At 39.2% G+C, this 15,654-nt stretch overlaps 1 protein-coding gene across 13 annotated transcripts in view; it reads right to left on the bottom strand.

Moving 5' to 3' along the window:
* The window catches only part of ANKS1B (ankyrin repeat and sterile alpha motif domain containing 1B), a 1,192,652-nt gene that overhangs the window by 320,146 nt on the left and 856,852 nt on the right, over positions 1-15,654 (bottom strand). For all 13 annotated transcript variants that reach the window (XM_065888049.1, XM_065888050.1, XM_065888051.1 and 10 more), the window contains one exon: positions 9,017-9,169. In XM_065888049.1, the coding sequence (XP_065744121.1) occupies positions 9,017-9,169 (153 nt within the window). The remainder of the gene's footprint in view (positions 1-9,016; positions 9,170-15,654) is intronic.

Raw genomic sequence — 15,654 nt, 5'->3', positions numbered from 1 at the left:
TAATGGCAGATTAGGTATCATAAGAAGAAAAGATAAGTGAACTTGACACAGCAATAGAAACTATCCAAATGAATCACAGAGAGAAAAAATAATGAAAAAAAATAAGTAGAGTATTGGTGAGTTGCGGTCCAACTTTAAATGACCTAATGTACATGTGATTGAAGTTTCCAAAGGAGAGGAGAGAGAAGGCCAGGCAGGAAACAACATTTTAAGAAATAATGACCATGATGCAGCCAACAGGGAAAACAATTTAGAGGTTCCTCAAATATTTAAAAACAGGATTATCATATGATCTAGCAATCCTACTTTTAGGTATATATCCAAAAGAATTGAAAATAGGATCTCACGGAGATGTTTGTACACTGATGTTCATTGCAGCATTATCCATAATGGTCAAGGAGTAGAAGGAACCTAAATGTCTATCAACAGATGAATGGCTAAAGAAAATGTGGTATATACATTCAGCCTTAAAAAGAAGAAAATCCTGTCATATGCTATAAGGGTCCTGATGAAGAATATTTTGTAGCCTGTGGGAATGGGAGAAAAGGCTGGAATGCTGAGCTTGGCCTAGATCTGGGTAGTATGTTCAGGCATGGAATGTAGAAGGGTGGACGTGGCTTCTTCAGAGGAAATTTGAAATGCTTCTATTTTAATCAGGAGAAGAGTGAATGAAATCTGGGTGGGGAAAAAACAATGGTGTCTACTAAAATAACTTTTTTAAGGTAGAAATTTCTAGATACTCAGAACATGGTTTTCTTTTTTGCACAGAGATGGGTCATTAATAGCTATAATCAGAGGGTTTCAGTTATTCATGAAATTAATTTGTTGCTGAGTGTCTAGACTGTCTCTTCAGGGCCAAATGCCTTGTTTACTTTCATTTTGTGTGTGTGTGTGTGTGTGTGTGTGTTTACTAATTCCAGTATCAACACTTAGCAGTGCTTATTCAATAATATTAACCCCAAGGCACTGTAAGAATGCAAATTCACTTTAAATGCAAAAGAAAAGCTATATTCCTTCCAATGAAGTTTTAGTGTTTAAGTGCATTTTATTGTGATGTAACTTTATCTCAGTTTAGGTCAATGCTCCAAAGTTGAGAGCAGCATGATAGGTGCAGATACGCAAAACATGCTGAAAGATAGTGGAATCAATAATACCAGCCTTAGCCCATCATCAATCTCCATGCCATATGTGAAAGGGCTAAAAATCACTTGAAAGTGAGTATTTATCTGGAAGAGGATTGTTCATCTCATATGAGGAACGTAGAAGGGTGCTTCTTCCAAAACTTGGGCCAAGTGAGGCAAGCCTCTGGAGAGTCCTGCGAAGAGCCTGCAATGTAGATGCAGTGAGCGCGGGTGGCAGAGTCCAGGGGCTTTACCTGACACATAGTGTCCGAAAAAGAAAAAGTCTGAAGCCCAGAGGCTTCGGTGTCTAGCTGTCCCGAAGGCTTGTGAAGAGCCAGCTGTACCGTCTATGAGTGTAAATAAAATGCTGAAATCCACAGGTCGTTCATAAAATTTGCTCTGCACTTGAACACTCATATCCAGTTATTTAGTTAAAGCCTTTGGCTTTGATTAAAGTTGTTAACATTTGAAGTGTTGACTAATGTAGCCTCTCTGGTGTGGAAATATGAATATTCTTCTCATTTATTAATGTCCTATAGTGAAGCATAACCTTTTACTTAAAATAATTGGTCTGGAAATGGAATTATAATATTCTTCTCCCCATTCCTCCCCTGCAATTTGTGAATTTGGTGATTATTCTTCTTGGTTGGGATTATAAGTTATCATTTGCATTTATCCAATACACACATATACAAACACACACTCACAGACACAATACAAAAAAACTTCTGGGAGTAAATTTAATTTCAGTTATAGCAATGAGGGTAGGGCAGAGAAAAGTGTGACTTTATAATTCTGGTCATGAAATAAAAACATCAAAGCAAGTAATAAGTCTAAATTTGATGCTGATAGGACTACATTTCTACCGTATTTAAAGCAAATAAAGTCACACTATTGAAGATTTAACATAAAATTAGAATGTTAACTTTGAAAGTTTCTTAGTGTATCTCCAAGTGATCAGATTATCACAAAATTTCCCTGGGAAGGTAGAAATGGAATCAACAACATTGCAAAAGAAAAAACAAGAAATTTGACAGCCCTAAGCAAAAGAGTGATGTAAGTATAGTTTCAGCAGCTATTAGGCAAGAAGCAAATGATATGCTCATCAATTTTCTGTTATAAAAATAAGCCCAAAGGATTTTCATGGGACACATATGGGTATTGCTACCTTAATTATTTTGTTTCTACCCAAAGGTATTTGAAACACAACCAACTGTCAGAGTTGGATTTTTAAAGATATTCCTGTACTTATGAGCAGAGATTTAAGAATGCACTGAAGACTGGACTTTATTTTGTTCTTCACCGGGTACTTTTATCATTATCAATATTGTAGGAGATCATAAGCCTGGACTAGAATTATTTCCTTGGTAAAAAAATGAATGATAAAACGAATGGGAAATTAATAATGTGTTCTACATTGATGTTCACAGATGTATAAATTGGACAGTGTTCAAATTTATTTCATCTAATCAAAATCCCCTTAGTAGGTACACAGTGATAAAATAAATTAACGTTGTTTTTCATAATTGCAATACGTTTTTGTTGTTGTTTAGGAAAGGGATTATTTCATGGAGATTATAATTATCCATACCTACTTCATGCAGAAAATGTGTAGCCCTTTTATTTAAAATTTCCCCCTGGCAGAGCTGTAGAGATTTTTCAATAGCAGTAAAAACTGTTGTGTAAGCTTCGTAATACCATATGGAAGGCCTGAGTAACCTTCTGAGTAAAAAAAAAAAAAAAAAAAATTCATGTACTTATGCACTGCTAACTAGTTTTTAATTCTAACAAGCCTTTGGAGAGGACTATAATTCAGGCTAGAGATTCACCCAGCTAGCATCTGCAGAGGGAAATATTTGCCTGACAATATCTCTCAATATTCATACAACACTAAAATATTAATACAAAAGTGAAAGTAATGTTAAATATGTTATTATTGGTCATGGCAGACACAGGGGTAAAACAGAGCTATTGATGAAACGTCAGCTTCTGAATATGAAGCACAGATTAGGGAATATGGGAAACAATAACTGGCAAAGACTTCATTTTCTAAGTCTAGACCACACAGGCCTGTAAAACTGGCAATACCTTATGTCTTAAAAGTTTATGCTTGATTTCCACTGCTGACAATGCTGCTATTAAGATATGAGATCTCCCTTTTTGACCCACCTCCTAGAGAAATGGAAATAAAAACAAAAATAAACAAATGGGACCTAATGAAACTTAAAAGCTTTTGCACACCAAAGGAAACCATAAACAAGACGAAAAGACAACCCTCAGAATGGGAGAAAATATTTGCAGACAAAGCAACGGACAAAGGATTCATCTCCAAAATATACAAGCAGCTCATGAAGCTCAATATCTAAAAAACAAACAACTCAATCAAAGAATGGGCAGAAGACCTAAATAGATATTTCTCCAAAGAAGATACACAGATTGCCAACAAACACACGAAAGGATGCTCAACATCACTAATCATTAGAGAAATGCAAATCAAAACTACAATGAGGCAGTTGTCACACCGCTCAGAATGGCCATCATCAAAAAATCTACAAGCAATAAATGCTGGAGAGGGTGTGGAGAAAAGGGAACCCTCTTGCACGTTGGTGGGAATGTAAATTGATACAGCCACTATGGAGAACAGTATGGAGGTTCCTTAAAAAAATAAAAATAGAACTACCATACGACCCCACAATTCCATTCCTGGACATGTATCTGGAGAAAACCATAATTCAAAAAGAGTCATGTACCACAATGTTCGTTGCAGCTCTACTTACAATAGCCAGGATATGGAAGCAACCTACGTGTCCACTGACAGATGAATGGATAAAGAAGATGTGGCACATATATACAATGGAATATTACTCAGCCATAAAAAGAAATGAAATTGAGTTATGCGTAGTGAGGTGGATGGACCTAGAGTCTGTCATACACAGTGAAGTACGTCAGAAAGAGAAAAACAAATACCGTATGCTAATGAATATATATGGAATCTAAAAAAAAAAAGGTCATGAAGAACCTAGGGGCAAGATGGGAATAAAGACACAGACCTACTAGAGAATGGACTTGAGGATATGGGGAGGGGGAAGGGTAAGCTGGGACAAAATGAGACAGTGGCATGGACATATATACACTACCAAATGTAAAATGGATAGCTAGTGGGAAGCACCCGCATAGCACAGGGAGATCAGCTCGGTGCTCTGTGACCACCTAGAGGGGTGGGACAGGGAGGGTGGGAGGGAGGAAGACGCAAGAGGGAAGAGATATGTGGACATACGTATTTGTATAACTGATTCCGTTTGTTATAAAGCAGAAACTAACACATCATTGTAAAGCAATTATACTCCAATAAAGATGTTAAAAAAAAAAAAAAAAGAGTCATGTACCACAATGTTCATTGCAGCTCTATTTACAATAGCCAGAACATGAAGGCAACCTAAGTGTCCATCGACAGATGAATGGATAAAGAAGATGTGGCACATATATATAATGGAATATTACTCAGCCATAGAAAGAAATGAAATTGAGTTATTTGTAGTGAGGTGGATGGACCTAGAGTCTGTCATACAGACTGAAGTAAGTCAGAAAGAGAAAAACAAATACCGTATGCTAACGCATATATATGGAATCCAAAAAAGAAAAAAAGAAAAGGTTCTTAAGAACCTAGGGGCAGGACAGGAATAAAGATGTAGATGTAGAGAATGGACTTGAGGACATGGGGAGGGGGAAGGGTAAGCTGGGATGAAGTGAGAGAGTGGCATGGACATATATATGCTACCAAATGTAAAATAGATAGCTAGTGGGAAGCAGCCGCATAGCACAGGGAGACTAGCTGGGTGCTTTGTGACCACTTAGAGGGGTGGGATAGGGAGGGTGGGAGGGAGACGCAAGAGGGAGGGGATGTGGGGATATATGTATATGTATAACTGATTCACTTTGTTATACAGCAGAAACTAACACAACAATGTAAAGCAATTATACCCCGATAAAGATGTTAAAAAAAAAAAAGATATGAGATCTCCACTACTCTCTCCTATTCCTATACTTTGGGTAGCTTTGTGACTAAAATCTTTATTAGGTTATTCAAATAACCTTGTTTTTCAAAGGCATTAATGTGCTCCACCAAGAAAAAGATCTTTGGGGACTTTTGGAAAGATTACAATTTCAAATGTATTCGTACTTTTCGAGTCACAACTTTGTGTAGTTTTCATTTCTTCATGAAAATACTTTGAATAGATTTATACTCAATGTGAATGTATTATTAGTTGTTTAATATCAAGAATAATACCATGTGAAATTGGAGGCTTAGTCAATACGATTTAATGATGCTGAAGTAATTTGTAATTACATCAGCAGTCAGTCTTCTCATCCTCTCTTCTCCTCAGTAGACCTCTATATCAAAGACAGCCTCCACCTGCACTTCTCTCTTCATTCTACATAGAATAGAAGTTATTGGAGCCATTGGGTTTCCTTAAAACTAGCCACTCATTACAAAGGTTCAAGATGGGACTTGCCCTAAAAGGCTTTGCTCTAAATCAAAGTGACCGTACGTTCCTTTCTGGCTGTAAAAAATAAATTATGGGTACTTAATACAGAATTGCTGGGCCCATATATTATATATGAGATTATCTTACATTTGGATACTTTCCCTCACTAGTTGGGATAAATGAAGACTTGAATTTGAGACCAGTCGAAAGCATCGTCAGCCAGGAGGTATACATGGTGCCTATCTCTCATTTTAAAACCCAACAGCCCTAAACCATCAAATGAACTACTCTGTAGCAGACCTAAAGGGCGTAAAAATTTTGTTCTCTGATTTCCAAGTCTAAAGGTACAGATAGTTTGTCCATAATAAGTAATTTATGGAGTTAAATGACTTGCAAAGCCTCCTCAAGAGTGTGAATTTGCCCATAAATTCATCACAAACTTTAAATTCCATCAGTTCACTTTAAGGGAAATATACTGGGTTGGTATTAGATGCAGATGTTGTACTCCAGGCCCAAGGAATTTGGCCTCAAGGTCTAAAACACAATTACTGTATTTTCCGATTCTGATATAATGCTTGTGACAGGTACTTCTCTCCAGATTGGAGTCAGATTGTATTACAGCAAAAGTACCTTCAAGAGTTAGTAAGGGTGGGGCTTCCCTGGTGGTGCAGTGGTTAAGAATCTGCCTGCCAATGCAGGGGACACGGGTTCGAGCCCTGGTCCAGGAAGATCCCACATGCCACGGAGCAACTAAGCCCGTGTGCCACAACTACTGAGCCTGTGCTCTAGAGCCCATGAGCCACAACTACTGAGCCTGTGCACCACAACTACTGAAGCCTGCACGCCTAGAGCCCATGCTCCGCAACACGAGAAGCCACCGCAATGAGAAGCCCGCACACTGCAACGAAGAGCAGCCACCGCTCGCCACAACTAGAGAAAGCCCGCGTACGGCAACAAAGACCCAATGCAGCCAAAAAAAAGAAAAAAAGAGTTACTATGGGTGGACAGACTCTAGGTCCATCCACCTCACTACAAATAACTGGTAGGGAGATGCAAGAGGGAGGGGATATGGGGATATACGTATACATATAGCTGATTCACTTTGTTACACAGCAGAAACGAACACATTGTAAAGCAATCATACTCCAATAAAGATGTTAAAAAAAAAAAGAACCAAATGGAATTCTAGAACTGAAAAACAAAACAAACAAACAAAAAAGAGTTAGTATGGGTGGAAAAGGCCATTGTTCTGTCCCAGCTCAAGGCTGGTTAGCCCTGTGGGTAGTGATTTAATGCCCTGAGCCTTGGCATTAAACATGGGGCCTTATGGCATCACTGCCCTGCAGTCACTGCAGTCATCCACAAGGCCTGACCACAGTGACTGAATGGGCATCTCTAGGCTGCTGGTACACGTAGCACTGGGGAAAAGTGTGGGTCCAAGCCCACACCTTAAATGTTAGCCTCAGTACTTGAATTTTGAGAGACATATAGTCTTATTTTAATGGTCCTTGCTTCAATGAAAACATTTTATAATATAGTTCTATTGGAATCTGTTCTTTTCAATGAGGGATTAATGCTAGTTAAGTGAGTGACTCATGTGCTATCTATCCAAAGTATTCATTCTTCAGTGCAGAGCGATGTTATTCAGCTGTTACGTAGAGATATTTATCATTGACTAGAAAGCAACTTAGTTGGAAGCATGTTTGTTTGATCTGTGGAAGATCCCCCTTTAATAAATGGCTAAGAGTAGCCATAAAATGAGTGTCAAGTTCTCAGTGGGAAACTAAAATCTCCTTGATGCAACTAAAAAGCAATACAGTTTCAGTTGCTTCAACTCAGACTAACAACAAAATTAATCAGAGGCTTTTAGTGAGATAGTGAGTTCCTTCTGAAATAATGAAAGCTTTTGTGAAAGGATAAGAACAGAAAGCTAAGAGTAGCTGATGGCAAATTAGAAGAAGAAACCAAGAATTTTCTCCATTTGAAGTGATTTTTAGATTAAAGTTTTTATAGATGTTCCAGAAAAGATATTATTTTTAAGACAGACATTTAAAGCAAAGAATAATTAGTTACTACTAATTAACCATAATTTAAAATAATTAATGACATTCAGTACATAGAGACTGGACTTTTGGAGAGAAAATGTCATAAATACTAGAACAGAGTGCTTTTGAACCAGCAGAAATGTATTCGCTTTGTCTTTCAGTTCATTAATGCTTTTTTTTCAGTTACTAGAATATAAAACTTAAGTCTAAGAAATTCTCTGAAAGATTAAATGATTTCTCATTTGTCAAAAGAAATGTTCATGATACCAAATAAAATATGAAGGCATGATAATTAGGCTATCTTTTCATCTCTTTCATTCCTTTACACCATTAGAAATAAAAGAGCAGTAAAAATAAAATGAGAAAATGATCAGTATCAAAATCAGTTAAACAGGGCTTCCCTAGTGGTTAAGAATCCTCCTGCCAATGCAGGGGACATGGGTTTGGGCCCTGGTCCGGGAAGATCCCACATGCCTTGGGGCAACTGGGCCCGTGTGCCACAACTACTGAGCCTGTGCTCTAGAGCCGGCGAGCCACAACTACTGAGCCTGCGAGCCACAACTACTGAAGCCCGCGTGTCTAGAGCCTGTGCTCCGCAACGGGAGAGGCCACTGCAGTGAGAGGCCCGTGCGCCACAGCGAGGAGTGGCCCCCCCTTGCTGCAACTGGAGGGAGCCCGCACACAGCAACGGGGACCCAATGCAGCCAAAAATAAAATAAATAAAATAAATAAATTTATAAAGATAAAAAAGCAGTTAAACAGATTTGGTTGATCTCTTTGGGCTCAAACACATGGCAACATATATTGGCCGGTTTTTAAAGAAAATATATGCCAAGTGTATGAATAAAACAAACAATTTAAGATTAGGTATAAGTCCTGGAAAATGAAATGTTGATATTACAGCAGCTTATAAAATAAGAAAAAAGTCCCTTCAAGTTTGGGGTTTATATATGCAGTTAAGGAATAAAGACAAGGAAACATAACGGAGATAAAAAACTAAAAATGATGACTTTAATTTTTAAAAATGAATAAGAGCAAAGAATAGAATGAGAGCCTATTTGTTATCATGTTCATATCCTAAAGTGACAAAATTTCCTAAAACGGAAAGCCTGAAACTGCTTGGAAGTTTTTCTGAAATAATGTAAAACACCCTGAGAGTCCTCTTAGTTCCCACACCAAAACTTCAAAAGACAATGATTGTAGAGCTTGACTAGAATCAGAGAGACATATATTCAAAACAGAAGGCATACCTGTAAATCCTTGTTGGATGTCCAAAGAGTCACAAAGAAAGAAAAAACTACCCACCTATGGTAGGAATTATCAAGTGTTGAATCGTTAAGGTGTCTTTAAGAGACCAACTTACATTAATAAGTTCAACCTCCCAGATTTTTTTCAACAGGTCCATCGATGTATAGCCATTAATCAGAAAGGCTTTGGTGTAGTCACCTAGTTCAATGGAATCCAGCCACTCAGCAACAGATGTGGGATGGTAGCCATCATGGCCAATGGGTCTCATCTGTAATTAGAAAATCACGTTAGGATTAATTTAAGCTGTTTACTTTGTGTTCCAACAGCAGAATGCATCTTGGAAATTTACCTGATATGAAGCAACAGATCTTTCTGGATAAGAAAATAAGTAAACCCAAAATACTTTATGCACAACTCTAAATTATTAATAATTTCATGCTGAATTAGTTTTCAAAAATGCACCCAGAAATTTCCAATTTAGCTGCTAAATCAGCTCCATATTTGAGAGAACTAAATATGTCAAACTTCTGTTGCAGACATTATTGGCATTCTGTTGGACGGAATTTAAAATGATGTCAGTCGAGCAGTTTTAAATTCAGTGCTGAAGGCACAGGGAACTGCACTCCCAAAATGTAGATGATAATTCTCATATGCACAACATCAAAGCATGTGAAAATACTGCATGACTTAAACATCCAAAGGAATTCATGCTTATGCAAGACATGTATTGTAGGTAGTGCAAACATGCTGGAGAAACATACTGCTGTGGTAAGCCAGTAAAGAAGAGGCTTTTGGGTGTTTAAGGACCATGTGTTCTACATAGACCCTACAGTATGTTAGACAAGAATAGAGAACTCGCTGGCAGACAGATTCCTATTTTTTGTCAGCTATATAAAGATTTATTTTTTTACTTTAGGAGAACAAAGAAGTGTGACAGCAACATAACGTTTCTGAGTTTAAATTGGAGTGTGAAAGTAATTTAAGCAAGAGAAACTTCTGGCATTAAAATTTTGTATGGATTATTCTAGTCTTTTGGTTTTTATTTGAAATTTTAGTTGAATTTGCAGTTCTTGGTTTTCGAAGTAACTCACTTCTAAGGCTTGTGCTGCTTTGCATGTCATACCATAACATCTAATACTTCAGTTATTAAGGACAGCTGGCACCTCATCAACTTGATGTGATCCTTCAGTGAAATTCATAATGGGAACAGCAAAACTGGCAAAATACAACATAGATTTTCCTCTTCCTTCAGATTCAAGGAGATAAATATTGACGGAAATCTACATGATTCTGATTTGTGAGCAGAGAAAAGATTAGTCTGGGCATCAGGGATGCAGATGTTAATCTCAAACATGTCAGGCTTTCTGCCACTATGCAGTGTTCTCATTTTTGAGATTCTCCTTACTACTTTTTTTTGGAGGGGTGTGCAAAGTGTTTATTAGGGATCAACATCTGCAGAAGGAGGGATGAGGAAGCAGGGCTGGGCAGAAGAGGGGCTGAACTGTGATGGGGCTTGACGGCACCTCTGTGAACCATTTGGGGAGCTCTGGCACAGTTTAGGCTAGTAGAGTGTCCCGGGCAGGGCAGATACGAACAGGCCTTTGTGATCTGCCTCTCTGTCACTGGATGTTGCTGCCTGGGAGTAGCGTGCTCTGGTGAGGGCTCTCTGCCGTGGAGGCAGACCCTGAAGATGCTGATTGCTGGAGGCTGTCTGCTGACCACTCTCCCTGATGCTGGGCAAGTCCTTCCTTGAAGGGAGTTACAGGTGGTACATTGACATGTCTTCCAGAATACCCGGGATCTCGATTCACCAACTGTTACTACATTTGGCTTTTGCCTTTCACTCTATACCCACTCACTCATTCACATGCACACAACAGTTATTTTTTAAATTTTAGGTGAACCATTGGAAAGACATTTCTCCTGAACCATTTGCGGACATCATGAAACTTCATCCCCTGATACTCCAGGAGCATCTCCCAAGAACAAGGACATTCTCCGACACAGTCACAGTATCATCACCCTCAATAAATCTAACATTGATAAAATTACGTTACCTAATATATAGTCCATATTAACATTCCCCAAATGTCCCCAAAATGTCACCTGTAGCTTTTTTTTCCTAGCCATGAGCAATCAAAGGCCAAGGCAATTATATTTTCAAGTATCTCTTCTACCTTTTTTTTTCTCTCTTTTCTTCTTCTGGGATGGTATTTACTCCTTTTTTTTTAAAAATTAATTTATTTTTTTTAATTTGCGGTACGCGAGCCTCTCACTGTTGTGGCCTCTCCCGTTGCGGAGCACAGGCTCCGGACGCGCAGGCTCAGCGGCCATGGCTCACGGGCCCAGCCGCTCCGCGGCATGTGGGATCTTCCCAGACTGGGGCACGAACCCGTGTCCCCTGCATCGGCAGGCAGACTCTCAACCACTGTGCCACCAGGGAAGCCCTACTCTTTCATTTTTAAGTTCCCTTTACTCCTTTTCTCTTTCCTACCGCTCCACTCTCCAATCCATTTTCCATTTTGAGGTTGAAATGTCCTCTGTTTTAATATTGCCATGTAATTCATTATTTTGCATTGGGGTCTGAACTACATCAGACTTTTGTATTTCATTCTTACATTGACTGACTCATTAAATGTTTGTTCACATAACACTTAACTCAGTGTTTATTACACAGTAGTTACAAATGTAAACGACACCTCAGGAGTTGCAAAATGAAGTTTTGGCAGCAGTTACAAATAACCGGATACTATATATATGTGTAAAATTGGCAACTAGGACCCAAAGCAGAAGCTCAAAGGTATCAAATACTTTCATATTCTACGGAGAATTACAAAAATATTGGGGCCAGGGGCATTCTCCAGGACTTATTAAGAGGTGGTTGAACCAACTCTGCTACCTTGAATAATCACCCCAGCCTTAGGAAACTCCCTGGCTGTCCCAGTTGACACAAGGAAATAACTGGAGAAAGGGGAAGAAGAAAGGAAGAGAGACTCATTAGTTTTGAAATTAATAGCCTGGCAGGGAGGTCTTGCTGTTAGCCATCCAAGAAGCTGATCACCCCAGCAGTGGACGCTGGGGACGAGCTTAGAGAATCTTGATGAATCAAGCTGGGGTAGAGTCAGATGTCCCACACCAGAGAACTGTGCAGTAGGGTCCCCACAGGTCACCCCAAGCATTCATACTCCATTCCTTTAAGAGAGCAGCCAGCGGCCACCTGCCACACAGAGGTTGCTGGTGATCAGCGTTAGCCAAAGAACAGTGACGGGAAACTCACCAGAGCTCTGCAAACCAAACCCAGTCAAGTGTAAGGAAGTATGCCTTCCCCATAATCTCTCCTTCTCTAGCACTAGGGAACTTAGAATCAGAAAAGAGAGAGGTACCAGTCCCTTGGCAAAAGCCTAAAATGGGGTAGGGGTGGGGGGAGAAAATAAAACTGGAGGCTTAAATGGATAGGAACTGAATTTTCAATATTTTACGTAACTGGAAAGCTACTGGATATGTCTGAGATAACATTAAAAATAGTAACGAGAGAGTCAATTGAGCTTGGTTGAAGGCAGGATTGGAAAAAAAATGTCACATCAGTTTCTGCAGACTGCTCAGAAATCTGGTTCCTCCTGTGAGGCAAGTTCTCCCAGACCAACCTTAAGGAGGTGAGAGGGAGGGAAATATTTGGTGGAAAGATGAGAGACGGGAGCAGGGTAGAGAGCAAGCGTGAAGAGAATCTAGGAATGGGTACACTGACATGTGCAGGGGCAGCATTCATCCAGCTGCTCATTTGTTAAACATTTAGCCAGTGCCTATTCTGATAAATGTTGTGGAATAGTAGAGAACAAAACAAGTTATAGTCTCTCCCTCATAGAAATTATAACCCTTATTGAAAAAATATGTGAACAGATGAACAATAAATTATGAAGGCTCTGCATACCTGAAGACAGGAAACCATTAGTGCCAAGTGAAGTTACAAAACTAACCTGACGCGTATTTAATGGTATGCAGAATGGCTACTGCACTGCACAGCAATTACCTTCAAAGCAATTCTTCCATCTGTTCCTTCATTTCTGTTCTTCCTGCCACTACTCTGTTTAGGTTCCTGTTGGTGCTTATAAAAACTAATGCAATAGCCTTCCACTTGGCCTCCTACATTTGGTCCAGCTTATACCATGATGGTACATCAGTCTGCCAAAAAGCCAGGCTCTTTAAGTCAACCCTTGCACAAAAATCTATAGTGGTTCTTTCTTGATAAAAGCCCAAATGTCCTATTCCAGCATCCTAGGACAACTGAGATCAGGTACAAACTTATCTTTTCAACCTAATTTCACACTACTTGCTACATGTAAACTAATACACATGATTAGACACATGAGTAAACATGTGTTTACATTAGACACATGTCTAAACAGTATGTTAATTTGCTAGCCATTCCACGAACATGAACTGTGTGTGCAAGACACATTCATTTCTTTGCTAATATCATTTTCCATGCTTTTTGCTTTTATTTCTGGAGTGTTTCTCCAGGATTGGCTTCTTGAGCTCTAAGATACAAATTTCCAACCATTTGTAAAGTATCTCACATAGATGTCCTATAGTATCACCAACACAAGCCAAAAGTGTATCTCTTTCAGCTCACAAACTGGCCCTCCTTTTGTGTTTCCCAACTAAGTTAATGGGGAAGCATCCCACTATGGCCCACCTAGATGCTTAGGAGTCATCTAGCTTCCCCATTCTGTTTTACCATCATATCTAATTAGGCCAACAAGTCTTATATATTTGATTTCCAAAATGTCTCTCAATTCAGTTCCTTTCTTCCAAAATGGACTTTGGAATCTGACAATAATACCTACTGCAGTATTGTAAGGATCATATGACATAGGCTACGTGAACAAGTGCAGTGTTTTGAATACATATGTCTTCAGTAACTCTTAGTTCCCTTACCTCCCCAGTGCCCTAAATTAGGCCCATGCTTATTTTGAAACTGTATAATGTTGAGTCCTTTGGCTGCTACTCTTTTCAACTTCCAATCAAAACTCTTCTTTCCTCTCTCACCCCTCCCAACTTCCCTCACTCCTTGTCTTTTCTACTTTGTTTTAGAAAGAGTTTATGACTGCTAGCATCTTTATACTCCCCCTTCCCACAGCTGACAGTTATTTTTCAGAAATATATCTAACCAGGTCCCTCAAGTCGATTGAATTGTTGGTCTCAATTCTTCGCTCTCTTCCTGGATTAGAATTATGCCTCTGTGCCCTTTGCTGAGGGACCTATATTGAACCCTGATGTGGCTGGAGTTACTTCTCCATCCCATTGATGTTGGTCATGTACTTGCTTGGCCAGTGGAACAGGCAGAAGTATCAGTGTGGTGGTTTATAGATGAGGCCTCTGCACTCCTGTGATCTACTCATCCTTTTGAGTCCTATGCTCTATTACAAGAAAAACAATTGTTGACTAGTTGCATAACTGCTGGTCCTAGGAGAAAGATGAAGACTTGTGGGGCAAACCTAAATCTAGCCCGAAGCTTGGAGTCTACCCCAGCTCGCTGGAGTTCAGGTGAGTCCGGCTGAAGTTAGCTGAACCACAGCTGACCCGTGGACTCATGAGTAAGGAAAATAAATATATATACATATATTTTGTTGCTATAAACCACTGATATTTTGACATATAGGGGAAAACTGACTAATAGAGTCACTCTTTTATTTCAAAACCCTTGGTATTTGCATTAGTCTGGGTTCTCCAGAGAAACAGAATCAATAGGCTATGTATATACACATGCAGAAGCCCCCAAACCTGGCAAGTGTGAAATGTGCAGGGCAGGTTGGAGACTCAGGGAAGAACTGATGCTGCAGCTCAAACCTGAAGGCAGTCTGCAGTCAGAATTCCTTTGTCTTCTTTGGAGGACCTCAGTCTTTTTCTCTGATTGGATAAGTCCATCCACATTATGAAGGGTAATCTGCTTTACTCAAAGTCTAACTGATTGAAATGTTAATTTCATCTAAAAAAAGTACCTTCACAGTGATGTCTAGACTGGCGTTTGACCAAATATCTGGGTACTGTGGCCTAACCAAGTTGACACATAAAATATTCCAAACTCTTTATGAATCCACCAGCAAGTGCATCTACATGAGACTGAGAAAGACTACGGAAAGGCTAAGTTAACATCAACATCCTACCCACGTTACGTGACTGTCGTCTAGTAAACACCTATGTACTGCATTCTCACTAATCCTCAACGAAGTAATTCTTTATTTTATGAGTATGATTGTTGGAGAATAATCCACTGTATTTCCAGTTAACGTCCATACTTTTGCTCATGCTATTCTCTCTGCCAGGGATGCTACTTTCCCCCTGTTCTCTGCTGAAATTCTTTCCATTCTTAAAAGGTCCTGTTCAAATGCCATCTCTTTTGTGACGCCTTCTCCAAAGCTACCCTTACTCCCGAGTCAAAACTAATCATACCTTCTACTAGGTTTCTGTAGTAATTTGCATAAAACTCTATTATAGCTCTATTCAAGTCTGATTTCTATTATAGTTAGAGAGGTGAATGTTTGTCTTCTTCTTTAGACTGTCGACCTCTTGGTGATGAAACAAGGTCTTAGCCACTTTTGTAGTCTCTCACGTGCCCAGCAGAGCATCTCACACATGGCAGGCATTTGCTAAATGTTGATTAAATTAAGTGATTTAATGAACACATGAAGACAAAATGACTAATTTTAGTGGCATCCATTTGTGGGGGAGATTTGTATTTTTTACCACATATTA

Source organism: Phocoena phocoena, chromosome 11 (genome assembly GCF_963924675.1).
Source record: "Phocoena phocoena chromosome 11, mPhoPho1.1, whole genome shotgun sequence".
Taxonomy (NCBI): domain Eukaryota; kingdom Metazoa; phylum Chordata; class Mammalia; order Artiodactyla; family Phocoenidae; genus Phocoena; species Phocoena phocoena.
Note: the sequence above shows the minus strand (reverse complement) of the source record. Positions and strands in the feature narration are given on the sequence as shown.